Genomic DNA, 26,746 nt, shown 5'->3' on the forward strand with positions numbered 1-26,746 from the left:
ATCATTTAAAAGTGCAAAGCAATATATATAATTTCAGTACTTACTTAGCTTGAACTTCAACAACTTGAAGCAACTTTTTTAATGCAACTGTCAATGGCTGATGTGGTTCTAAAGCTGTTTCTTTACCATGAACCCTTTCAGAAGTTGGATTAGTTGTTACACAAGAACCACATTCTGTCATTCGATACGATATAAATGTGTAACTACCACAAGATAACTAGAAAAGAATTATTCACATTTACATAAATACAAACATTAACATACAAAATAATTCATAAAAATAACCCAACCCATACTAAAACAAATTATCTAAATGACTAGATTATTTTTTATTAAGTAAGCCAGAATAAAGGATCAATGTAGTAAGAACAATATAAAAACTATAAAAACAACACAGATTAATAATTGGTACACTTTAGTACTCTAATTAATAAACGAATTCCCCAAAGAAAACAGCAAGTTTATATTGCAATTAATATAATTTCACTTTTAATTAGAATCCTAGTAAGTAAAAAATGGATAATGTAAATGCTCCTTTACAGTCTTGCAGTGAATCAAAGTTCAAAAATTGATTAACTTAATGGTACAAGTTCCCCAAAGTGTGCAAGACACTAATGGTATAATATTTACTTGTCTAGTTGTTACAAAAACATAAAATAATGAATGAAAAAGGATTGAAAACAGTTATATTTGAGAGATAAATTTCTTATTCATTTACCTCTAATTTTCTAAAAATAAAAATTAGCTACTGATTGATGGTTCTCTCCGAGTACACAGTAAAAGGTGCTTAAAAAATAGCAGATAAGCAATACTTGTGTTTTGAGTATTTGCTATTGTTTATGAGATTTAAACTAACAAGACAAATTCATAAACTAACAAAAATTATCCAATCTGGAGTACAGTAATTAATAACAAAACAAAAATAATTTATAATACTTAATTCATCCATTTACAAAACATCACAATCCAAATTCATTCACAGCAACACATCAATATAGTACAAGAGGAAATAAAAAAACCTAATTTGCATTTGGTAAAACTTTTAAACTATAATAAACATTTTGATAAAAATAAATGGCAATACTTCTATTGAGATGTGGAAAAAACCTTGTCTACTGCAAGGACATTCAAATTGGAAGTTCACAGCAAACAACTTGTTTTAAATGGGAAAAAAATGTAACCCTAGTAAGATTCATTGCCAATTACTACCAAAACACTGATAGACAAACAAATTTTTTTAATGTTTCTCTAAGTGCGATACATTTGTTGAATTGCTTTTTTGCATACATTATAGATCTGTAAATACAATTTTTCTACTACCCTTAGTTTTAAATAAATTATGCCTCAAAAACAATAAAGGGAAAATATAGTTAAATCCTGCAAAATTTATCATTTTTCATGTCAATACCTGTGTTTTATAAATAAATAAATGTTTATTTTTTTTTTATAAATAGCCTCAGGCACATCCCGAATTAATGTCCGGCTAGCATGTTAGTATCCCATTTCCCTTTATAGCGGCTTTCCATCAACGAAATGTCTTTGTGGAAATGTTCACCGTGTTCGTCACTTATGTCTCCGAGGTTGTCTGGGAAAAAATCCAGATGCGAGTGGAAGAAATGTATTTTCAAAGACATATTACATCCCATTGCTCTATGTGAAGTAAGAAGTTTATTAACAATATTGTGGTAATAGTCGAATTTTTGTTTGCTGAGAAATTTTTTGCAAACATCTTTAAATGAAGCCCAAGTTGCACTTTCTACATTATTTAACATTGAGTTAAATAAATACGTGATCTTGACCAACTCTCTTATTTGAGGATCAACAAATATTCCTTCTTTAATTTTTTCTTCACTTACATTCGGAAATTTCTGCCTAATGTACAAAAATCCAGGACTATCCTTCTTCATTGGTTTTACAAAAATTTTTCATTAGTTCTAGCTTGATATGGAGAGGAGTAAAAATATTTTTTTGGCTTCAACTAAGAGCTCATGAATAATATTTTTCCCCATTTGGAGTTAAATTGTCTTGTTTCTTCCACTCTTTAGTAACATGTTTATACCTAGCTCGACTGTACCAATCGCAAAGAAAACACATGTAGTACTTAGTATAGCCTAACAAAATAGCTATAACTTTCAAATCACTACATATGTTCCAGCTATATTTTTTATAATTTATTTTTTCAAGAACATCTTTCATCACATCGTATGTCTCTTTCAAATTAATAGGCAATTGGTATCGAAGGATATTTGTTAACGTTGTGTAATAGAACCACTTTTAAACTATACTTAGATGAATCTACGAAAAGGTGCCAGTCCTCAGGTTTATGAACTTGTCCTAAGTGCAACATAATCTCATAAATATTTGTGCAACAAACCAAATTATTTTCATTCATAAAGTACTGAGAAAGTTCTTTCTGTCAGCTTTGAGAGCCCAAAATTGTTGTATCTTTTTTAAGTAAATCCCTAACCACCATTTATTACCCATGTGACATACGATGTGGCTTATTGGAAGATAATTCAAAAACACAATCATATGTTGTCTTCTTCAGTACTGCCTGAATCTTCATCGCTGTTTTCAAATTATACATTCACAGGTGGCTCAAGAACTGAAATAATTTCAATGTGAGGTACAGGCCTGATTACAGATTGCAATGAAGGATGATATTTTACAGTATGTTGACTTTTTAGAAATTCCAGGCACATTTGTTAAACAAAAGTAACAATCGGTTACATGATCATTTGGTTCATGCCAAACCATAGGTAAACCAAATGGCAAATCCTTCTATGTACCTATCAGCCATCCTCTTAAACACAAAGAACAATTAGTGCATACTGTATGAGGAGCCATGTCTTATCGTGATCACCAATTTTACACTGAAAGTACAAATGATATGCCTTTTTAAGTAAAGGTGTAATGGTTTTTCTATTTGATTTTATGGTAATCTCACCACATCCATAACAAAAGGCATCTACATCATTTACACAATTTCAAGGCGTTATGACACTGCACTGTTAACAAACTTAAGACAGTAAAAGACTGAACAAAATTAATTCATTTTTAAATCCAATGCTTAATACAAACAACACAGCTGTGTTTTCAGCTACATGTTTTGACCTATACAGACATGATTAATCTTGTCCATGAAGGCTCACTCTTCGGTATTATATATGGTGTCATAATATGTGACTATGGTATGATTTAATTCTTTGTCTAGTACTGTTTATTTATAGCTTACAAATTATGTTAACAAAGTTGAACAATAAAAATGAGCTTACAAAATACAATACAGGAGCTCAAAATATATGTTGAAAAATGAAAAAATCCTTTAATTAAAATTAAAAAAATTTTCAAAAATGGTGGGTGATAGAAAGATTCTGAGTTCATATTCGTTTTCAACATCAAAAAACAGATTAAAATCATGTATCACATGTTAGGAAACAAAAATTATGTTTAAGTGCAATGAAATTGTAAGAATTGTCTGGAAATGAGCTTATATCAACAAAGATTGACAGAAGAGAAGATCTACTTGTATACCAACTTTGTTATCAGATGATGTAACTGCTCATATAAAATTATATGAATGATGAAAGCAAATTGACTGTGATTGGGCAATGTGGACATGATCACAAATTAATTGAATATTGCCCTAGAAGTATATGCAACAGTGAACATGAGATTCTGAAGAATCAAGAAATGTTTGCCCACTGAGTGCATCAATTCTCAGAACAATAGAAAAATGTTAAAAAAAGATTGGCATCTTGCAAACTTGAAGTGTTTGGATCTTTCAAAGAGAACCTTTTGAAAAGGTACTACCACTCAGAATAATGACAAAAATGCAAATAGTTATTGAAAACTTGATGGCAGTTATAATATGAAAAAAACTAAAAGTTAACTTGGTACATTATGTCCCAAACATTAACATAAAATTTCCCTACCGCTACTTTGCACTGATGTTTTTATAATAATACTGGTCTGTCCAAGATTCAAACACGACAACTTTCCAGTTTTAGCCCACCATCCAATATTTCACTATTTCTACTTTAATAAATTCACAAATCAAGTATAATTAGAGCAAACATATAATTGTTTAAGCTGATTTATTTCACTGAAGATGACTCCTAGGGTGTCATGTCTACTACTTAAAATTCCTATGTGGCTTGAAATCCAATGAAAAATGACAAGCATATTCTAAAAGTCAAGAAATGAAATACCACATGTACCTCATATTATGGAATGTATAACATATATTACAGAATATATGACATATTACACAGTGCTAAAGCAAAGTAATTGAGTATCTGCTAGAATACAATAGTATTCACATATATTGTTGAATAAGAAATCAAAATAACCTAAATGTTCACCCTCATGGTACAAGGTGAGAAAATTATTTGTTGCTGACTCTTAATACAAAGGAAGATTAAGGAAATGAGAAGTATGTTGGAGAAGAATGTTGTGATTGAAAAACTGTTATGGCTGTTAATGTGTTATTAAAAGTTCCTGTAAATAAAGTGAAAATTGTTGTACTAACTTCTAAGCTCTGACAACAGATGAAGTTAAAGATTTATAAAATTTAGAAATATAAAATCAGTTGCAGAAGAGTGAGGTCTTCTAGCAAGATATTTTTAAACGTAGAAGGCATTTATAATTTTCGATTGTTTCCAGAATCCTTTCAAAATCATAATAATGGAATTTTATAAAAATATAATACGCATCATAAAATCTTACCTTCAATCTTAATGTTGTTTCAGAATCCACATCTGTATACAACAATACGTTTTCTTTCATACCAAAACTTTCCCGTACTCCAAGATGATAAAACAAAGCGCTTTGCTGCAACTGAATAGAGAGATCAACAATTGCAACATCTGCATTGTAGAACATTGTCAGAACATTTGTTTCTCCAAAATCTAATTTCTCAAACTGAAATCAAAACAATTGAAACAATTTTAATACATAAGTTTTACTTAACATACATTTTGAAAAATATACTTTTTTAACAAAATTTTAACAACTTAAACTGTAACAAAACTTTACGACCATTAATATTAATCAACGTAATAATTACATAGGAAATTAAGGTAAAATCAAATGAAACATTTAATAGCCACAATAAGAGCACGTAGGTGGCAGACAGAGTGAGAGAGGTAGCTGAATCATATAATATTTAAGTTGTTGGCTTCTTCATACTTTCTCCCAGCCACTATTCTGTGGTTGATGATAATAATTAGTAACTTACACTAATCACATCAACGTGAAATTCTGCTGTCTACAGGGCCCAACTAAAAATAAGTGGTATATAACTTCTGGAGTACATTCACTTCAGGAATATCAATTGAATTAAGAATCATAACAAAATGACAACATAGTAGAATATGAATAAACAGCAACTTTTATAAAAAAAAATACTAATTCATTCAGATTTCCTGGCTTATGGTGTTAAATCATTTTTGGTACAATTTACAAACTTACAAAATGTCTTATTTTTAAGTTACTTTGACGATTCTTGTTTTATTTATTTTAATAGGTTGGAATATAGATACATCTAAACTTATATATATTTTAGATTCATGTTTCCAAAAAAAAACTTTCATATTTATTGTTAATGAATACTCTAATGTATCTAAAAAGAGAATATTAAACTTTACTTCTAACAGTCAATTCACCTTCTAAATGTTTTTTTTTTATTGTAATATATACTCATGAATGCTTTTGCACAGATAGTTATTTTACTGGATTATCATTTTCATTTTGAAAAAACTTTAAACATTAAACAATATTAAATATAACAATTTTTAAAAATATTTCAGTATAGCAGAAAACATTTACAGACAAGAAGTAAAATTCTAAGCTGTTAAGAATATTTTTTTCAGATAAATAAACCTAATGTGATGCTATAATTTGAACTATATTTAAAATCAAATTTAATGTTAATAGGTCAATCAATCTAAGAAAAATTATTTTTTTTAATCACACCAGGTCAACTGGTAACTGCCTAAAAGAAATTGCCTCTGTTGAAGATAAATGACCTGGCTTTTGTTTTAATTTTGGATGAAAATAAAATAAAAAAATTCCCTACAACTGATAAACAATACAGTCATCACAGAAGAAAATTTTTATTCTAAACTTTTTTTGTAAAAGTTTTTTATAAGACTATTTTTTTTTTACTTTTTTTACATCAATTTTTCCCAAATTTTTATGGTAGGACAAAAGAAACAGATCTGCAAGATGTTTTACTATTAGATGATCTTTCTAATTTCAATATACTGAAGAGAATGTGATATGAAAATCTGTAGCTTGTGGAAAAATTCCATGCCAGGTCAAGATCAAATCCAAAACTTTCCACTAATATATTAATGTATTTTTCCTTCACATTTAATACTTTCACAACGAGCTCAGCTTTATCCAGTTTTTTATTATTATTTTTTTTTAATTAAAGTACTAAAATTATACAGATATGTTTATCATCTCTGTATATCACTGATATTAATCAATAATGTAATGATAAACACCAAATTTAAATATGTTAGATCTTAGATCACATTTTTAATTATTTTTATAAATATTACACATTGGTATTATTACTATCTTTTATGACCAAATATGATCACTTTAGTCAGTCCATTACCCAAGTCTCTTCGATGGGACTGTTTTGGCCTTGTGGTCTTCCAAGTACTTTTTCATATATTCCAATCTTTGTACCCTTTCACTGTTGAAAATGCTCGTGTTGAGTTTTCTCTTGTGAGCATGAAGCAAGTGTTTTTGTTCTTGATTTTCTCGTTTAATTTTATCTTATCTGTGGTGTTTACTGATGTAAGGCCAATTTCCTTCAGATCCTCTCTTATTTCTTTCAATCATCTGCATCCTGTCTTGGTGTTTTTGAGGTGAGATTGTACTGTACTAGCTGCTTCAGAAGTCTTGAATCTTTCAGCTTCATGATATGTCCAAAGAATGCTAGTTTCCTCTTACGCAGGGTGATGGCTTTTAACTCTTTGTACACAACTTTGTTGGCCAAATCCATCACTGCCCGTGTTTCTGGTACTTTTTATTGATGCAGATTCTTCTAATTCGTCTTTTGATTTTCTGGAGTCTGTCTGTCTTTGATTGTTCATTCAGGTGGAAGAGTGTTTCCGCTGCATAAGTGGCTTCTGGTTTTACAACTGTGTTGTAGAGTCTTATTTTTGCATTTATCGATAGGCATTTTTTATTGTAAGTATACCGTGTTAATTTTTGAGCTTTAACTGGTTTATTTCTTCTTATTTGTATCAAAGTTTTTTTCATTTAGATCGTTTGTTACTATTTATTTCTCTGAGATATTTAAATTCGGTTACTCTTTTGATTTTATTACAGTTTATGTTTACTTCTTTTAATCTTGTTGGTTTTTGGGACATAATTTCTGTCTTTTTTTTGTAAATAAATTTTTAGGGCAATTTTATTTGTAATGTTTTGAAGTTCTAATATCTGTGTATTAGCAAACGACATGTCGTTTGCTAGCGGTGGCAAGTTGTCTGTGAAACCAAGACAGTTTTTGTTCAGCCTACTTTTACTTTTTTGGGGCATTTTTTGATCCATTCCCTCATTACCATTTCTAGAGTGTAGTTGATAATATTGGTGAGAACCCATTCCCTTGGGGCAATCCTGTTTTGATCACAAAAGGTTCTGAAAGCTTGACTCTGAATTTTACCTTTGAGTTAGTGTTTGTGAGGGTCAGCTTTATCATATTCATTAATTTGATATGTAGTCCAAGGTGTCTTAGAATTTTTAGTGGGGATTCTCTGTGGAAGCAGTCATAAGCTTTCTTGAAATCTACGAATGTTATCACCATGTCTCTGTTTCTTTTCCTGTTGTAATCCATTATTAGTCTGAGTCTCATAATCTGGTCTGGACAGCCCCCCGGGGTCTGAAACCTCCCTGTATTCTTGTTCTTTGCCGAGTTGTGAACCGATCATGTTGAAAATGATTCTTGAAAGAATTTTCTATGTTGTATCTAGGAATTGGATTTCCCTGTAATTGTTAGGGTCTGTTTTATCCCATTTTTTGTGTAGCAGATGGATAGGGCTGTCATCCAGTGTTCTGGTAGTTCTTTGATCCAGATGTTGACAAGCTGCTGATGAAGGGCAATTTTTGTTGATCTTCCTGCATGTTTTCAGATCTCTACAAAAGTCTGATCTCCTGCTGCTTTGTATTTCATCATCTCACTCGGTGCTTGTAGACTTCTTTTAGTGTGGGAGGGCTGATGTTTTTTGGAGATGTTATTGGGGTGTTGGCATTGAAGTTTAGAGATTCTGTTGGTTCCTCACAATTTAGGAGTTTGTTGAAATATTTGGCTAGAATTTCCGTGTAGTCTTTATTGTTATGGGACAGTTTACAGTTTTCATTCTTTATTAGTAGGGGTGGGGGTTCGTATTTTTGGAGATGATTTTTGAAGGTTTTGTAATAGTCTCTCGAAAGTGTTTTATTGAATTGTTCTTCTATTGACTTCAGTGTGTCTTTATGGTGTTGTCTTTTTATTCTCCTTATGGTTCAGGTGGTTTCTTTTCTTTGTTTTACTAGATTTTGGAAGGATGTTCCTGATTTTTGGGACTGGTGAAATAGCCATGCTTGATGTCTTTTTTCCACTGTTTCGTCACATTTGCTGTTTTACCATTGATGTTTTTTAAGGGATTTTATTGGGGCTAATTCTTCTACAATTTGTTTAAGGTTGTTGAGTAGATCTTCGAGTTTATCCGTGATTAATATTTTTTCAGTTGCTTTTTGGCAATTTTCATACTTGGTTAGTTGGGAAGGGGCCATTTTTCTTTTAGTTTTAGGAGCTTGATTTTGTTACTTTCTTTGGGGAGTAAATTTATTTGACTACATAGTGATCTGAGTCTGTGTCTACTCCTCACAGGACTTATATGTTGTAGATCTCCTTGATCTGAAGTGGTGTTTGTTCATGAAGACATGGACTAGTTGCCATTCTCCTTTATTGTAGTCAGGGTGTTTCAGATTTTGAGTCATTGAAGTTTCCTCTTGAAATATTTGGATTTCAAGATTAGGTTGTGGTTTCTGTAGAGATCGATGAGTCTCTGTCCACTTTTGTTTTATTTTCGAAAAGCCATTTTCTGATGATGTCACGGTATCTTCTTTCTCTGTCTTGAGCATTGAAGTATCCGAGTAATTGTTTAAATGATTTTTGGAGATGTTATTTATAGTCAGGTCGAGTAGACCCAGAACCTTTCAGTTTCTTTATGGTCTTTTAGAGAGTTATTTTTATTATTAGTGGATGCATGGGAGTTTATTATAAATGTAGATTTTATTAGATACTTTTTAAGATAGTGTTGAGATTCTTGAGGATTGTAACTTCAAATCTTGTTTGAAGTTTATTATTTTGAGGCTGACTAGAAAGCCTATTCCGAACTGTGGGACATTTTTCATCATTCTCTTCCTAGGTATTCTTTTGTACAGCCTATATCCTTGAGATTCCATGGCGTCCTGGTTGGTGTTTCTTATTTTCTACAGACCCATGATGAGAATTATGTGTTGGTTCATTAGGCCTTATTTTTAGATTAGCAGTCCGCATGAGCGAGTTTACATTGTGTAAAAATGTAGGTAATTTGCTTTGGTTTGATTTTGGATTTTGTATTTTTCTTGTTTGGGACATTCCAATGCTTCTGATTGCATTACCTTCTAAGTGGCAGCCCATAATATCCAAATGCTGCCTTCTCTGAACTCTGGTTTTGCTAAGTTCAGCCAGTAGAGTATTTCTTAAAAGACCCTTCATGGTAGATTGTCATGGAGTCACCTGTGGTGGGACTAGGTCTCGAGTTAACTCTAGATGTGATATAGTGAGGTGTGATTTGATGATAAATTAAGCTGTGAAGTTTGTTTAGATTCAGTTCATCAGGAAAATTTCTACTATTTGTTCCAAATATATCCAGGCGTACCTTGTGGAGGCTCAATCTGACTTCTGTTAAAGTTGTTATTTTGGAGAAAAATTGCAGTCTGATCCTATACAATACACATTAGTATATTAAGGAACGTTTTAAGTTTGATTCTTTGCGAGACTGGAATGATTGATCTACAGTTATTAGCTAAAATTATAAAAATTGAAACTAATATGTAATGTATGAGGCTAAGTAACTTCAAATAATGCAATAATAACATTTGAAAATTATAATTCTGTTTTATATTTAATACATAGCCACACTGATCCGTACTTAATACATTGGATTACAGCAGCATTTCTCAACCTTTCATTTAGTGAAGTGAATAAAAACCAGTATTTACTTTTACTTGCAATTATACAGGTGTTTACTTGCAGTTCTGTGAATAAACAACGGTAAACCAAATACTTGACCAGTATTCTCTATTTGTAAAACAGGGAAGTGAATAACCTTTACTTATCAAGCGTTTACTTGTAACTACACGCAATTACTGATTCCGGTCAGACTTTACTTAAAACGAGTGAATAAAATCCTAAGTTCGGAAGACTATTCAAGTATTTGCTGGTAGAATTTCAAGGTAACTATTTAGTAACCTTATCAAACTTTCATTTAATTTTTTATACTTGGTATAACTGCCTTTGTCAACATTCGTCAACCAAAAACTTACAAAGAAAGGCGAGCATTGAGTCCAAGAAGATATGAAGAACTAATTCGTTTTACAAAAGAATCAGTTGAATTTTTGACGAACGCTTTTTTGGAAGAAAGTAATGAAAAGCGAGAAGGTGCTCTGTCATCGCAACAGAAGATGGAAATATTTTTGCGGTACTTATCAGACCCTGGATTTCAAAACGGTGTCGGTGAAGATTTCGGGATTCACCGTTCTACAGTATGCAAAACTTTCGATTACGTTCTGAATAAAATAAACGAAAAGGCATCCGAGTGGATTCACTTTCCACAGAATGCTCATGAGTTAAATGAACCCAAGAGAAAATGGAGTTCTCGCTTTAAAATGCCGAACGTAATAGGTGCTGTGGATTGCACGCACTTAGAAATAAATAAACCAGCACGCTACAGAGAGACTGTTACATAAACCGTAAGAAGTATCCCAGCATCAACGTTCAGGTAACATATGATTCCACTGAAAAAATCACTAGCGTTGATGCTTCTTGGCCGGATAGCACCCATGACAGTCGCATTTGGAAACAGAACAGTGTTTGCCAAACCATGGCTAAATTTAATGGTACGGTATGCCTTTTGGGAAACAGTGGGTACGGAATTGCCCGGTGGTTAATAACACCTTTTAAACCAGCAGGAAACAGTCAGAAAGAAGTGTTCAATAAATAACATTCTAAAGAAAGAGTTGTTATTGAACTCATTTTTGGTCATAAGAAACGGTTCCCGATATTGGCGAATCTTGTTCGTGTAAAATTGGGAAAAATTCCGAAAGTATTTGTGGCTTGTTCTGTTTTACACAATGTTGCGAAACATTTAAATGACGAATATTGTGAGTTAGAAGAAAATATCAATTATGAAAGAGAAGAGGATGAAAATGAAGAACCAGAAGAACTTGAAGAGGATGGAATTCGTCTCAGAGGGCAAGCAAGAAGAAATGAAATCATGGCTTTGTTGTTGGAAAAGTGATTTGGAATAAACTCCTTATCATTTTTATCATTTTACCATTTTTTATATTTATCATTTATTATTAAACTTTAATAAAATTTATTATTATTATTATAAATTTGTTAACCTTACCTCATTTTGTAGATTAAAAAAATGTAATAAGTAAAAATAACAGGAGAAAAATAAATAAAGAGAAAAAAAAATAATCATTTATACTGGATATTTCTATTTTATACTGGTGTGTGTGTGTGTATGTGTGTGTGCGTGCATGTGTGCACGCGAATGAATGAGCATGGGTTAGCACAAATACGCACGCGGCCCCCACAAGTATAAATGAATTTTTAATTTTTTTTTTTGGAAGTGATAGGTTTTTATTTTATTTTAGCTTACAAATAAAAAATTAAATACATACATTTTTTTTACAGAAATACAAAATAAGGATTACTTCAACAATATGTATTGGTTGAGATCAAAATCTGTTCTCTTCATTAACTTCGCACCGTTCTGTTGAAGATGATTGCAGCTGACGTAATTTAATTTTCTCTTGTTCCATTTTTGTCTCCTCTGTTTTAATTTTTATTTCCTCTCTCTTCATCTGCATTCTTGCAAGTTTCAGCTGCTCATTGAGAACGAGTCGTAGAAGATCAGTGGTTGATAGATCGGCTATTTCATCAGTGTCCCAATGTTGTCTCTTTTTTACACTTTTCAGGCTGTCCTGATTTTGAATGATTTTCGTCTGATGACTTGTTAGCGATTTCGTTAGTAGGCTGAATTGGGGTATCTTCTTGAATCCTATTTTCAATTCCTACATTGGTTGCTCCCGGTATCTGATGCAATACAGGATTTTCATGAATTTCAAGTAACTCAAGGAGATTTGATTCCCACTTTTAGTAATTTCCATTTTTAGTAATTTCACTGCTCTATTCCCACTTTTATTTTTGTCAGTTTTCTTTTTAAGGTCTGTTTTCATGTTATTTAATTTTTTTTTTTAGTTTTTCTACTGTAATTGACTTCCCCGCACTTTTCTGATATTCCTTCTGAATAGTGTTCCATGCTTTTTCTTTGGCGGCAATTCTTTTAGAACTCATAGACCGGTCTAAAACAACGGTGTTGTTTTTAAGAATATTTACCAAATACATTCTGCTACTTTCTGACGCAGATGGTTCTACTGGTTCTTGTACTTCGAAATTAGTCTCTTCACTAGACATGATGATGTTTGCTAAAAGACTGACATGCAACGGTGCTGGATTGATTAAAACAAAAGAAACGTTTGATGTATTGACAAACGTGTCTGAACATGATGATGTACAGGATATGAATCTTATAAGTGTTTACTTGATAAGTAAAGAGAATACTGGATAAGTAAAAGCAAAATGGGAAAACTAACTTCAGCTAGCAAGAACAGATATTATCAATTAAATATCACCAAAAAATTAAACAGAAAAGTAATGTAACCTTAACAGATATTTTATGGATATAAAACAATGAACAGTACAAAATAATTATTAAGAAATAATGAAATGTTAGTAGAATGAAATATTCTAAAAGTAAAATTAAAGAAAAAACAAACCTGTATGTAATGAAAATTAGCATTTACTAAATTACATGCTTGCTTCACTTCTTCAAGTGCTCTTTTTCTATTAGCTAAATGTTCTGCCTGATGAAGATCAACCACACATACCATGTCCATACGTGGCCTTACAAGAGTGCTTAAGCCTTCACTTTGACTAGCCATACTTTCTGAACCAGCTGTGCTCCGAACTTCTATAATAAAGAAATTATTTAGTTAACAAAATTAAAAATTATGAAACATTAACTTTTAATTTTCCTGCTAACTAAGATCTTAATAAAAATATACACCTCTTGGAATGAATATAAAAAAGGTTGACTAATATTGTTCACAAACTATAAATAAACAAAAATCAGGATCGTAAACAATATTTTATACCCTAAAATAAATGTATATAATATACTGTTTGTTGTTTGTCCGGAATTGATTTCAGATTTTGAAATAGCCTTTTTGCCGAACCACTTTTAGCTTATTTCCAAAATCGAGCCCCCCACATGGTCCAGATTGGATAGTCAGGAAAATTTGGTGAATTTCCTGATGAACTAAATCGAAATCACCTTTCCAGTTCTACTTCACCACACATAATATTAATTATAACACAATCTGTTAAGAAAATTCTTACTGACATCTGTGATGGTAAGAAAATATAATCATGCCTTTACAAGAACTCAGACACGCTGAACAAAATCCAGTGGAAAGTCAAGGATATCGACTCTAAAATAGTATACCAGGAAATAGTCATGAAACAATGTCCACAATTCGGTTACTGATTTTTAGTAAACCTTAAAAATTACTCAATCATTTAGTTTAAATCTCAATCCCCAAGAATCGCGTCTTTGAGTTTCAAATATGCGAATAAAAATTTGACAATAATTAAAGCCCATGCAACGATCAACGCAAAAAAGACACAGAAAAAGAAGTCCACAAATTCTGTGACATTTTAGTTCAGGCATAAACAATATTCCCACTAAACATGATAAAATCGTAGTCTGTAATTTTAATGCACAACTCGGAAAAGAAAGTAAATTCCAAGATATAATAGGAAAATGGCCAACACAAAGAAAAACCGACAAGAATGGTATAAAAAAATAGAACTGTACAGAAATAATAATTTCATCTCTAAATCCACTTGTTTCAAAAGATTACCACACAAACTAAAAACACAGAAACATCCATGTAACCAAAAACGTGAAAATTTCAGCTTGACGATGTTTTCATAGATAAAAATTTCTACAGGGAAATTCACAATGTAAAAGTTTTAAGAGAAACTGATTCCGGTTCAGATCATTATATTGTGAAAACAAACATTAAATTAACCTCGCCTGAAGAGAAAAGAGCAGCCAGAAAAAATAAGACATCAAGCCTGGATGATTAAACACCAAGCCCGAAAACCGGCTAAAACAAACAAGGCTTTAACTTCCCACAAAAAACAATCAGCAAAATCATAAGCAACGCTAAAAGATATTTTCATAAAAATATGCTGGTTCAAATCAAAGGAACCTTCAACAAAAATAAATCCCGTATTTATTACAAAACATTTGGCAAACATTTACAAAAATACGAACCGCCAACATTAATGTTGAAAGATGCACAAGGAAAATTGGCACATATTAATACTGAAAATGCGGAAATATTAGCCACAGCTTCCAACAAACTTTTAAACTCCTAAGTGTTGGATCACAAAAATCTGTCAAAACCTCGGACATTGACACACCGACTTTTCAAAAAGTGGTACAAGCCGTTAAAAGAACTGAAAAATTACAAGCTTTGCGGTGAAGATCAGGTGTTTGCAGAAATATGAAAAAACGTGAATCAAGATTCCCTTATAGAATTACACGAAAATCATTAAAAAATCTGAATCATCGAGAAATTACCAGAACATTGGACAACAGGAATTATTCACTCATTGTTCAAAAAGGACGACAGAACAGATCCAGATAATTACAGAGGACTTACTCTGCTGGATTGTACCTACAAAATGTTATTACGAATAATGTTAAATAAAATGAAAAATATTTTAGAAACACAACTCGGAAAATATCTAGGCGGATTTAGACCGTACAGAAGTTGCTCAGGCCAAATTCTAACACTAAAATTAATTATGAAAAATTGTAAAATATGCGAAAAAGAATTGCTTATTTAAATTTATAGATTTTAAAAAAGCCTCCGACTGCATCCACAGACAAACCCTGTTAAAAATTCTGACTTTAAACACAAAATCAAAAGTAAAATTCAGAGAACTCCGAACCTTTTACAGTAAAAACGGGATTAAGAAAAGGCGATGGACTTTCACCACTTCTTTTCAACATTGCCCTGGATTTTATCATGAAATTGTGGTCAAAGAAATATAAAAATCGGGAATGGGATCAACGCAATAAAGACAAACTGTCTGGAATTGGCTGATGACCCAGCATTATTAGCCCAAAAATACGGAAGAAGTTAAAATGCAAATAGTCAGAGACTGGAAAAAAATTGCTGGAAAAATTGAGCTAAAAATTTCATATGAAAAGATAGAGATTATGGTCATGGAGCCATTGTACATAAAGATAAAAATTAATTACAAAGAAATTAAATTAATACAGAATTTTTTTAATATTTGTACGAAATTATAGCTAACAGATTAAAAGAAAATTCAACCTGGAACAACAGAAATGAAAAACGGTCGTATATTAACAAAATCAACATCCAATAAAAAATGTTTGTTGATAAACGCAAAAATGCGACATTACTGAACAGTAATTTTACCAGAAGCACTTTACGCTTGTGAAACATTATTTCAAATTAAAAACGAAAATAGAAGTGATCAAACGATTAAATGAGAACGAAGAATAATCAGAACATACATAAATAAAAATTATAAAAAAGATGTAGTGAGCAACCAACAAAACCGTTTACAAAAAATTACATAACTAATTATTGGTCTACTGAAAAAACGACGGTAATCCCACTTTTTCCACATCATAAGAATGCCAGAAAATACATTACTAAAACAACTGGTAAATCAGAAACCTGAGGTTGAAAAAATATATAACGGAAATAAAGAAAGACCTAGAAGAGATTGGACTAAAAGTAATAAACGAAAAATCAACGAAATTCTACGAATAAGATATATTTCTAAAAACAAAACAACTCGAAATACCAGGTGGTGAGACAAGTAATGAGATTGGTAACACTGCGAGCGATCTGGCAACGTTGTATCTACCGGTCTGTGCTAGACCGGTTTGTTCATCCCTTCTACATGGTCAGTACGAGTTTCAACTCCGCTCAGCCGACACATTATTTTTGACAGCTCCATCAATGAAGTTGTGTTACGAAAATGGAGCATCGGAATTTAGAGCGGCGTTGTGCAATCAAGTTTTGTCTTAAACTTGGGGAATCCGCGAGTGTGATCTTTGAAACGCTGAAACAGGCCTATGGGGAACACTGCTTATCAAGGGCACGTGTTTTCCACTGGCACAAATCATTTTTGGAAGGCCGAGAAGAAGATCAACCTCGATCAGGGAGACTTTCAACTTCAAAATCTGACGAAAACGTTGAACGTGTGAGGGTTCTTGTGAGATCAGACCGTCGTTTAACAATAAGGATGATGAGTGAACGGTTAAATTTAAACACTTTCACCGTACATCAAATTTTGACAGACGATTTGGACATGCGAAATTGGTGCCGAAAAACCTCACAACGGAACAGGACAGTCGAAGAAGCGTGTGCGTTGATCTTCTTGAGAGGATTGATAATGATCAAAAATTCTTCAATCGTGATCACAGATGATGAATCCTGGATATTTGAGTACGATCCTGAAACAAAGCGGTAAAGCCAAGAGTGGCACACTCCGTCATCTCCTCGACCGAAAAAATGTCGAATGAGCAAATCAAAGATCAAAACCGTGCTGATTTGCTTTTTCGACAGTAGGGGTATCGTGCATAAAGAATTTGTTTCTCCAGGACAAACCGTCAACCAAGTATTTTACAAAAGTGTCCTTGAAAGGCTCAGGAAAAGAGTGATTAGCGTGAGACCAGACATTGCAGACAAGTGGATGCTTCATCATGACAATGCCCCGTGTCATACGGCCATTTCCATCAGGGAATTTTTGACCTAAAAACGCATTCAACCGGTTCCTCAACCCCCCCCCTATTCACCTGATTTGAGTCCTTGTGACTTTTTCCTTTTCCTGAAATTGACACTTGTCTTAAAAGGACGTTATTTTGGAACTCTGGAGAACATTCAAAAGACTGTGACCGACCAGTTGAAGCCTTCCAGCGCTGCTACCAGGAGTGGGAACAACGACTCGGCCGGTGTATAGCCTGCCCAAGGGAACTACTTTGAAGGGGTTAATATTATTGTTTGAAAAAGTAAACACTTTGGTAAGTAAAAAGTCAGTCTCATTACTTTTATCACACACCTTGTATAAGGGTTTCGGACAAACTAAACACTGATTATATCTGGTAACCTAAAGAAATATTGGCAAATACAAGACCAAACCAACAAAAAAGTCAGAAGGAAAACCCACATAAATAGACCTAACTGATCCAATGTGGTCGTAAAATCACAAAAAAAATTGTTGTTTATATAATTTGTTTACATTTCAAACCAATAAAATATCACCTTAATATTCTAATGTATTTTAATATATTATTCTTATAATGTATTATTCTTAATATATTTTAATGTAAGAAGAAACTTTCTATACCACAAACAGTGCACTGAGAATTTTTACAACTCAGTTTCTGGACTAACAGACAGATTTCTACATGATTTACATATTTGTCATCTTAATGGATTTTTTTTGTTGAAAATTTAATCACGAACCTCTCACAGTAGCACAAAGGGAAACAGCATGAAAACTAGCCTCTTAAGGAAAGAAAAGTAATATTGTTTAAAAGTTTCCAGAATTTACATTAGAAATTAGGCATTTATATGTTATTTTGTATTTTATATTATGATTCAAAAATTTAAAAAAAATTTCTTTCTAAAAAAAAATTAAAAAGTGCTTACTACTCTTTTAATTTTTTTTTTTTAACTATGCATACAGATAATTCTGAGTTATTATTTGGTACCTTCTTAACAGGCATGGGTAGAGTTAATTGCATTCATCTTGAAGTGGTTAGTAATCTTCAATATGTGATCAATACCCCTATTTTTTATTTCAGTCCCAATCATTTACACTTTTTTTTTTGTAAATTTATGGCATTTGTAAATTTTACAATGTCGGGATCATGAGTTCTATGATTAAGCAATTAACAAGAGCAGCAATGCAAACAAAATAAGAAGCTGACAAAATAAAAACTAGCACAAAAAAGATCCTCTAGAAATACAATTAGAAACTATGCTGTTTTTAATTTATTTTATATAGAAAATAAATAATCAATCTTTGTTGTTTATCAACTTTTTTTATATTTACTTAGATCCTGAATGGACTCTTCGAATCTATTACTTAGGTTACTATCCATTTATAATCTGAAAACTAAATCTTTCTTTACAATAATTTCTTTTGTATTATGCTGTTTTAGACTGTTTAAACAGATACAGTTAATTTTTTAGAAATAATTCATGTCACCTACTGGTATCCTAGGGGTTAGATATAGCCTACAGACAATTAATGGAGTTTTAAGTAAACAAGCAACTTCTCTTACCAGCCTATTGCACACTATATATATACTCATACAACTGACAATAAAAGTTAATTATCACTAAAAATGCCCAAACCCTAAATTTTAACATTTGGATTTCCAATTCAAATTCCTTCTTAAATAATGAAATTTTTGAAAAAATAACGCAAAATCGAATTTTTTTACTCTATCCTCGGTTAAGTTTCATAAAGAAGAAAAAATTGGAAAAAGTGCATTGAATTATTGTTACACTGTATTTATTACTAGCTTACATAACCTTGCTAAATGGGGTATACCCATATCGGATATCTAATTTAGGCATTGCTAACTGACTTTACTTATCCCTCGAAATAAGTAATCTCCATTTATTTATTTTTATTTCCTCTTTCAATTTAAAAAAATGTCATACTTTTTTTTTAACCTCCAGACAAGGATGTTCCCTGTCTCCGTTACTTTTTAATCTTTACATGGAACTAGCAGTTAATGATGTTAAAGAACAATCTAGATTCAGAGTAACAGTACAAAGTGAAAAGATAAAGATGCTACAATTTGCTGATGATATAGTAATTCTAGCCGAGTAAAAAGGATTTAGAAGAAACAATGAACGGCATAGATGAAGTCCTACGCAAGAACTATTGCATGAAAATAAACAAGAACAAAACAAAAGTAATGAAATGTAGTAGAAATAACAAAGATGGACCACTGAATGTGAAAATAGGAGGAGAAAAGATTATGGAGGTAGAAGAATTTTGTTATTTGGGAAGTAGAATTAATAAAGATGGACGAAGCAGGAGCGATATAAAATGCTGAATAGCACAAGCTAAATGAGCCTTCAGTAAGAAATATAATTTGTTTACATCAAACATTAATTTAAATGTCAGGGAAAGATTTTTGAAAGTGTATGTTTGGAGTGTCGCTTTATATGGAAGTGAAACTTGGACGATCGGAGTATCTGAGAAGAAAAGATTAGAAGCTTTTGAAATGCGATGCTATAGGAGAATGTTAAAAATCAGATGGGTGGATAAAGTGACAAATGAAGAGGTATTGCGGCAAATAAATGAAGAAAGAAGCATTTGGAAAAATATAGTTAAAAGAAGAGACAGACTTATAGGCCACATACTAAGGCATCCTGGAATAGTCGCTTTAATATTGGAAGGATAGGTAGAAGGGAAAAATTGTGTAGGCAGGCCACGTTTGGAATATGTAAAACAAATTGTTGGGGATGTAGGATGTAGAGGGTATACTGAAATGAAACGACTAGCACTAGATAGGGAATCTTGGAGAGCTGCATCAAACCAGTCAAATGACTGAAGACAAAAAAAAAATAACTTCCAGGTCCACAGTTAAGTATTGCTTCAGAAGATGAGATGAATGATTTGTAGCTTGTGTGAAAATCCCACGCCTGACCGGATTCAAACCCGGGACCTCCAGGTGAAAGGCTGAGATGCTAACACTCATGCCAAGGAGGCCTACCTACAGTTGAAACTAATCCACACCATTGATAAACTAATCCAAGATTTTTTGTTATATCGCTAACATTAATTTATAATATTTAATAAAATAAATAATTACTAAAATTGCTTAGTAAAACTACTTCATTAGCGATAATAACAATAATATATATGATCTTTTTCATAAAAATTAAAAAAATTAATGGCTCTGATTAAAAGTATAGAAAAAGCAATAATGTTCCTTCAGTTAAATTCAATTTATTAACCAACTGCTCCAACTCCACCATGACCAAAAAACAATTATGATGTGCACTTGCTGACTGGCTGAGAAAACATGGCTGACTAACGAGATAGGAAATATCTACAATTTTGAAGTTTTATAAATCTATCTTAAAAAAAAGCTGTAACTGAATCAATTTTTTAATTAATTTTTATAAAACTATTACATTATACTACTAGAATGCAACTCTGTAAAACATTTAAATTAGCTGCTTTTTTTATAACTTCTCTGCCAATATCTTTACTGTTACATTAAGCCTAAGTTGTGGGATATTTGATATGATGATTATTTCAGCTGTCGGGTAATGGAATGTATGATATAAAGATATATGATACTTTGTGAGTAATATTTTCTATTTTATTTCATAAGTGTTATTAATTAACTATATAAGCTCAGAAACCTCTTTTGTAGGAGTACGAAATGGAAATTTTGTGGTGAAAAATAATCATGCCTGATCAGGAGCTGAACAGATGAAAGACTGAGGCGCTAGCACTCTACCACGGAGGTCAGCTATTTCAAGGATAAATTTACATCAATAAATCAACTACTACAATGCACAATAGCATTTGTGTCCAAATGCTTTGGGTGTGTAAGAGAGGTACAATTACCAGTATATTAATGGAAGGGCCTACAATTTCCTTCCAATAATTATCTCTCTACCTCTAAAGCCATCGGACTACTTTGGTACAAGGGAAAACATTTGCTTTATCTGTAAATTAAAACAAATTTATAAAATAAATATCTTTTCAAGAGTGTGAAGAGAGGTATGGGTTAATTTTAGGAATTAATAGATTCATACCTCTCACATTTTAAAAGTTAATAAAAAGATATGAACAATAATTAATGATGATTAGTAAAATAAAATGAAAAACAAATAACATACATTAATAAAACTGCTAAAAATATATGCTAAAGTATACTTAGTACATTTTTGGTTGAAGCACAGAGCCATAGTTCAAAAAAAAAATATATATATATATATATATTTTTTTTTTTTGTGAAATACACTAATAAACTTTATGTTAATGATTGTTTAACATTATAGATGTTAGCAGCAGTTGCAAGTAGAAGATGGTAACATATACGAAACATTCATAAATAAATGAAGCATTTAACTATATAAACTGGCATTAACTACAGAATGAATATTACATATACCTCAAATGGTTTCAGTAACGACAGACTATTAATTAGTACAGATAACAGATAAATGAAAGTACAAATATGCTTCAATTTAAAATAAATTTACAACATGGAACAGAACACTAAATAGTACTTCAATAATATTCTAGACAACAATAGAACATATAAAATATATTATATTAATAAGCAACATAATTTAAAAAATTGGTAAACAAAAAAAGATGAACAAACAGGAAATTAATCTAAGATGTAAACAATATGAAAGTGCTGTGAAATGTGACTACTTACTAGTAACCAAACATTAAAATAAACAGGAAAGTGGAAATAAAATAACTGTATGACAAATAGGAAGTTTATTCTAAAATATAAAGAAGCCCTGAAATGTGACTATTTATTACAATTCCGGTTATAACTTGTTAAAATAAAACAAAAATGTTTATATTAAACAATGCAATATAAATAGAAAAGCAAAAATAAAAATAATATCAATTTTTAATATTTCACATTATTTTTTTTTTAACTTTTAACTTAAATAAAGGTAATATTGTAAATTAAGAGATCCAATTTAAAAATTATAGGCCTATATTAATTGAAGCTGCTGCTGTTTCTGCAATAATACATTTACTTTATATAGTAACATACAGTTTTAATTTATTTGAGAGAAAGAACATTAGTCTGCTATATATTTTGAAATTTACATCAGATAATGTATAGATTAGCTATATGCTTACAGCTACTTACTATTATTTATGAGTGTATTATAATTAATGGGTGAATTCATTTAAAATTACATCAATCTATCACTGATGTAAGTGAATTCAACATGTTAAGGTAATGTTAGTCTTGTTTTAGGAACATTTTAAGAGTACACATATTGTTTTTCACTTTACTTCACTTAAATTATGGTGACAGTTAACTAGAAGTTGCACTGTAAAAATCTATTTATCAATGTGTAATTAATTAATATTTAAATTCTTATAATGATAACAAAATCATAATTTAATGTTCAGCTCAGCTTTGATAAACTGAACAGCGATTTTTACTTCCTTGTATGAAGTACATGTAGTACTATAATCACAAAAAATTTTGGTTTTAAGATTACAATGGAAATATCCATTTTGACCAAACGTGAATTCATTTTGACTAGTTTCAGCATGACATCTGTATGTATGTATCTCACATAACTCAAAAAAGATTAGCCATAGAATGTTGAAATTTTGGATATAAACCTGTTGTATTATCTAGTTGGGCACCTCTCCTTTTGATTGCAATCGACTAGACCAAAAGTTTCCAAAAAAGGTCAAAATGAAAAAAAAAAATAGATTTTGAACTTTTTCTTAACTTTAGAAATAGCCCTCATTGAGAGCTTTTCAACAATATATCATAAGTTATACTTATTATCACTGGTTCCACAGTTATAGCCAAATAAAATTTTAATTAATGAAATATTTGGATCTTACAAGGGGACGGCACATAGAAAGCAAATTCATTTCCTTCTTTTTTTTATTTAAATATATTGATTTATTAATAATTATTAACCCCTAATTGTAAAAAAAGTTTTACAATAAATAATAATTCAATAACAATATTAAAAAAATCAGAAGTTATTTTTTTTTTTTTATTTTTTTTTTTTTGTCTTCAGTCATTTGACTGGTTTGATGCAGCTCTCCAAGATTCCCTATCTAGTGCTAGTCGTTTCATTTCAGTATACCCTCTACATCCTACATCCCCAACAATTTGTTTTACATACTCCAAACGTGGCCTGCCTACACAATTTTTCCCTTCTACTGTCCTTCCAATATTAAAGCGACTATTCCAGGATGCCTTAGTATGTGGCCTATAAGTCTGTCTCTTCTTTTAACTATATTTTTCCAAATGCTTCTTTCTTCATCTATTTGCCGCAATACCTCTTCATTTGTCACTTTATCCACCCGTCTGATTTTTAACATTCTCCTATAGCACCACATTTCAAAAGCTTCTAATCTTTTCTTCTCAGATACTCCGATTGTCCAAGTTTCACTTCCATATAAAGCGACACTCCAAACATACACTTTCAAAAATCTTTTCCTGACATTTAAATTAATTTTTGATGTAAACAAATTATATTTCTTACTGAAGGCTCGTTTAGCTTGTGCTATTCGGCATTTTATATCGCCCCTGCTTCGTCCATCTTTAGTAATTTTACTTCCCAAATAACAAAATTCTTCTACCTCCATAATCTTTTCTCCTCCTATTTTCACATTCAGCGGTCCATCTTTGTTATTTCTACTACATTTCATTACTTTTGTTTTGTTCTTGTTTATTTTCATGCAATAGTTCTTGCGTAGGACTTCATCTATGCCGTTCATTGTTTCTTCTAAATCCTTTTTACTCTCGGCTAGAATTACTATATCATCAGCAAATCGTAGCATCTTTATCTTTTCACCTTGTACTGTTACTCCGAATCTAAATTGTTCTTTAACATCATTAACTGCTAGTTCCATGTAAAGATTAAAAAGTAACGGAGATAGGGAACATCCTTGTCAGACTCCCTTTCTTATTAGGGCTTCTTTCTTATGTTCTTCAATTGTTATTGTTGCTGTTTGGTTCCTGTACATGTTAGCAATTGTTTTTCTATCTCTGTATTTGAACCCTAATTTTTTTAAAATGCTGAACATTTTATTCCAGTCTACGTTATCGAAAGCCTTTTCTAGGTCTATAAACGCCAAGTATGTTGGTTTGTTTTTCTTTAATCTTCCTTCTACTATTAATCTGAGGCCTAAAATTGCTTCCCTTGTCCATATACTTTTCCTGAAACCAAATTGGTCTTCTCCTAACACTTCTTCCACTCTCCTCTCAATTCTTCTGTATAAAATTCTAGTTAAGATTTTTGATGCATGACTAGTTAAACTAATTGTTCTGTATTCTTCACATTTATCTGACCCTGCTTTCTTTGGTATCATAACTATAACACTTTTTTTGAAGTCTGATGGAAATTCCCCATTTTCATAAATATTACACACCAGTTTGTATAATCTATCAATCGCTTCCTCACCTGCACTGCGCAGTAATTCTACAGGTATTCAGTCTATTCCAGGAGCCTTTCTGCCATTTAAATCTTTTAATGTTCTCTTAAATTCAGATCTCAGTATTGTTTCTCCCATTTCATCCTCCTCAACTTCCTCTTCTTCCTCTATAACACCATTTTCTAATTCATTTCCTCCGTATAACTCTTCAATATATTCCACCCATCTATCGACTTTACCTTTCGTATTATATATTGGTGTACCATCTTTGTTTAACACATTATTAGGTTTTAATTTATGTACCCCAAAATTTTCCTTAACTTTCCTGTATGCTCCGTCTATTTTACCAATGTTCATTTCTCTTTCCACTTCTGAACACTTTTCTTTAATCCACTCTTCTTTCGCCAGTTTGCACTTCCTGTTTATAGCATTTCTTAATTGTCGATAGTTCCTTTTACTTTCTTCATCACTAGCATTCTTATATTTTATACGTTCATCCATCAGCTGCAATATATAGTCTGAAACCCAAGGTTTTCTACCAGTTCTCTTTATTCCGCCTAAGTTTGCTTCTGCTGATTTAAGAATTTCCTTTTTAACATTCTCCCATTCTTCTTCTACATTTTCTACCTTATCTTTTTTACTCAGACCTCTTGCGATGTCCTCCTCAAAAATCTTCTTTACCTCCTCTTCCTCAAGCTTCTCTAAATTCCACAGATTCATCTGACACCTTTTCTTCAGGTTTTTAAACCCCAATCTACATTTCATTATCACCAAATTATGTTCGCTATCAATGTCTGCTCCAGGGTAAGTTTTGCAGTCAACGAGTTGATTTCTAAATCTTTGCTTAACATGATATAATAGCATGATATATGCATTATATATGCATATAATAGCATGATATAATCTATCTGATACCTTCCAGTATCGCCTGGCTTTTTCCAAGTGTATATTCTTCTATTATGATTTTTAAATTGGGTGTTGGCAATTACTAAATTATACTTCGTGCAAAATTCTATAAGTCGATCCCCTCTTTCATTCCTTTTACCCAGCCCGTATTCACCCACTATATTTCCTTCCTTGCCTTTTCCAATGCTTGCATTCCAATCTCCAACTATTAAATTTTCATCTCCTTTTACGTGTTTAATTGCTTCATCAATCTCTTCGTATACACACTCTACCTCATCTTCATCATGGGCGCTTGTAGGCATATAGACGTTAACAATCGTTGTCGGTTTAGGTTTTGATTTTATCCTTATTACAATGATTCTATCGCTATGCGTTTTGAAGAAGTTATTAGTGAAATAAAATTTTAGGTACTTTTAAAAATGTATATATGTAATTTAATAGGCATACAAGGAAGTCATGTGGTGTCCACAACAGATTTTTTTTTAAGTCTCCTCACATATCCCTACAAGGCCCTCACAAATCCCGGCTTCTTTCTCACAGGTGTGGCAGAACAGGGATAGAGGTCTGACAGCAGAACAGAAAATTGTGTTGTATTAATATATAATAATAATTCTCTTTTGCATATATATGATGTAGGCATACAAAGAAGTTTTATCATAGCCTTACTTACCCAAGTCGAAACAAATAAGTTAATAGTTTTCAAATTTTATTAGGGCCCAAAGATAATCAACAATTTGCATCAGACTTGTTACAAAACAAATTGATGTTTCCTTCCAGTTTATTAAACATGGCAGTAACATCATACAGTGAGGGAAAATATCAAACAATGGCAATAAATAAAACAAAAAAGGCTGCAAAAGTTGATTGGTGGTAAAAAATCTTACATAGATTAACAAATGACGGATAAAGCAGATAATTCCACTAGTAGCAGAGTAATCTGACTAGTTTTTAGTTTTAAAATGAAATTTACAGACAATAGCATTAATTATTGTTTTTCTATATTTTTTTAACCATAGCTCAAAATTTTTAATATTTTTGTGGAAAAGGTCATATGTTACTGGTACTGCTATTTATGAAACAGTGTAGACTAAAAAGATATTTTCTACTTATTTAATTCGGCTGTTGGAATGAATTTTGACAAAATATTCATCAATATGATTTTAGTATATTCCAAACCAGAGACAAACACAATGATTGGCTACTTGAATCACATTCTTTGGTTTTCAAATGAACATAAAT

At 31.5% G+C, this 26,746-nt stretch overlaps 1 protein-coding gene across 3 annotated transcripts in view; it reads right to left on the bottom strand.

Moving 5' to 3' along the window:
• Ask1 (apoptotic signal-regulating kinase 1) overlaps window positions 1–26,746 on the bottom strand; it is a 140,651-nt gene that overhangs the window by 113,015 nt on the left and 890 nt on the right. For all 3 annotated transcript variants that reach the window (XR_012755838.1, XM_075361440.1, XM_075361439.1), the window contains exons 2-4: window positions 13,117–13,310; window positions 4,729–4,923; window positions 45–217 (exon numbers count right to left, since the gene is read on the bottom strand). Coding sequence is in view for 2 of the 3 variants with exons in the window: in XM_075361440.1 (XP_075217555.1) it covers window positions 45–217; window positions 4,729–4,923; window positions 13,117–13,310 (562 nt within the window). In the remaining variant the exon portion in view is untranslated. The remainder of the gene's footprint in view (window positions 1–44; window positions 218–4,728; window positions 4,924–13,116; window positions 13,311–26,746) is intronic.

This window comes from Lycorma delicatula, chromosome 3, assembly GCF_047948215.1.
Source record: "Lycorma delicatula isolate Av1 chromosome 3, ASM4794821v1, whole genome shotgun sequence".
Lineage (NCBI taxonomy): Eukaryota > Metazoa > Arthropoda > Insecta > Hemiptera > Fulgoridae > Lycorma > Lycorma delicatula.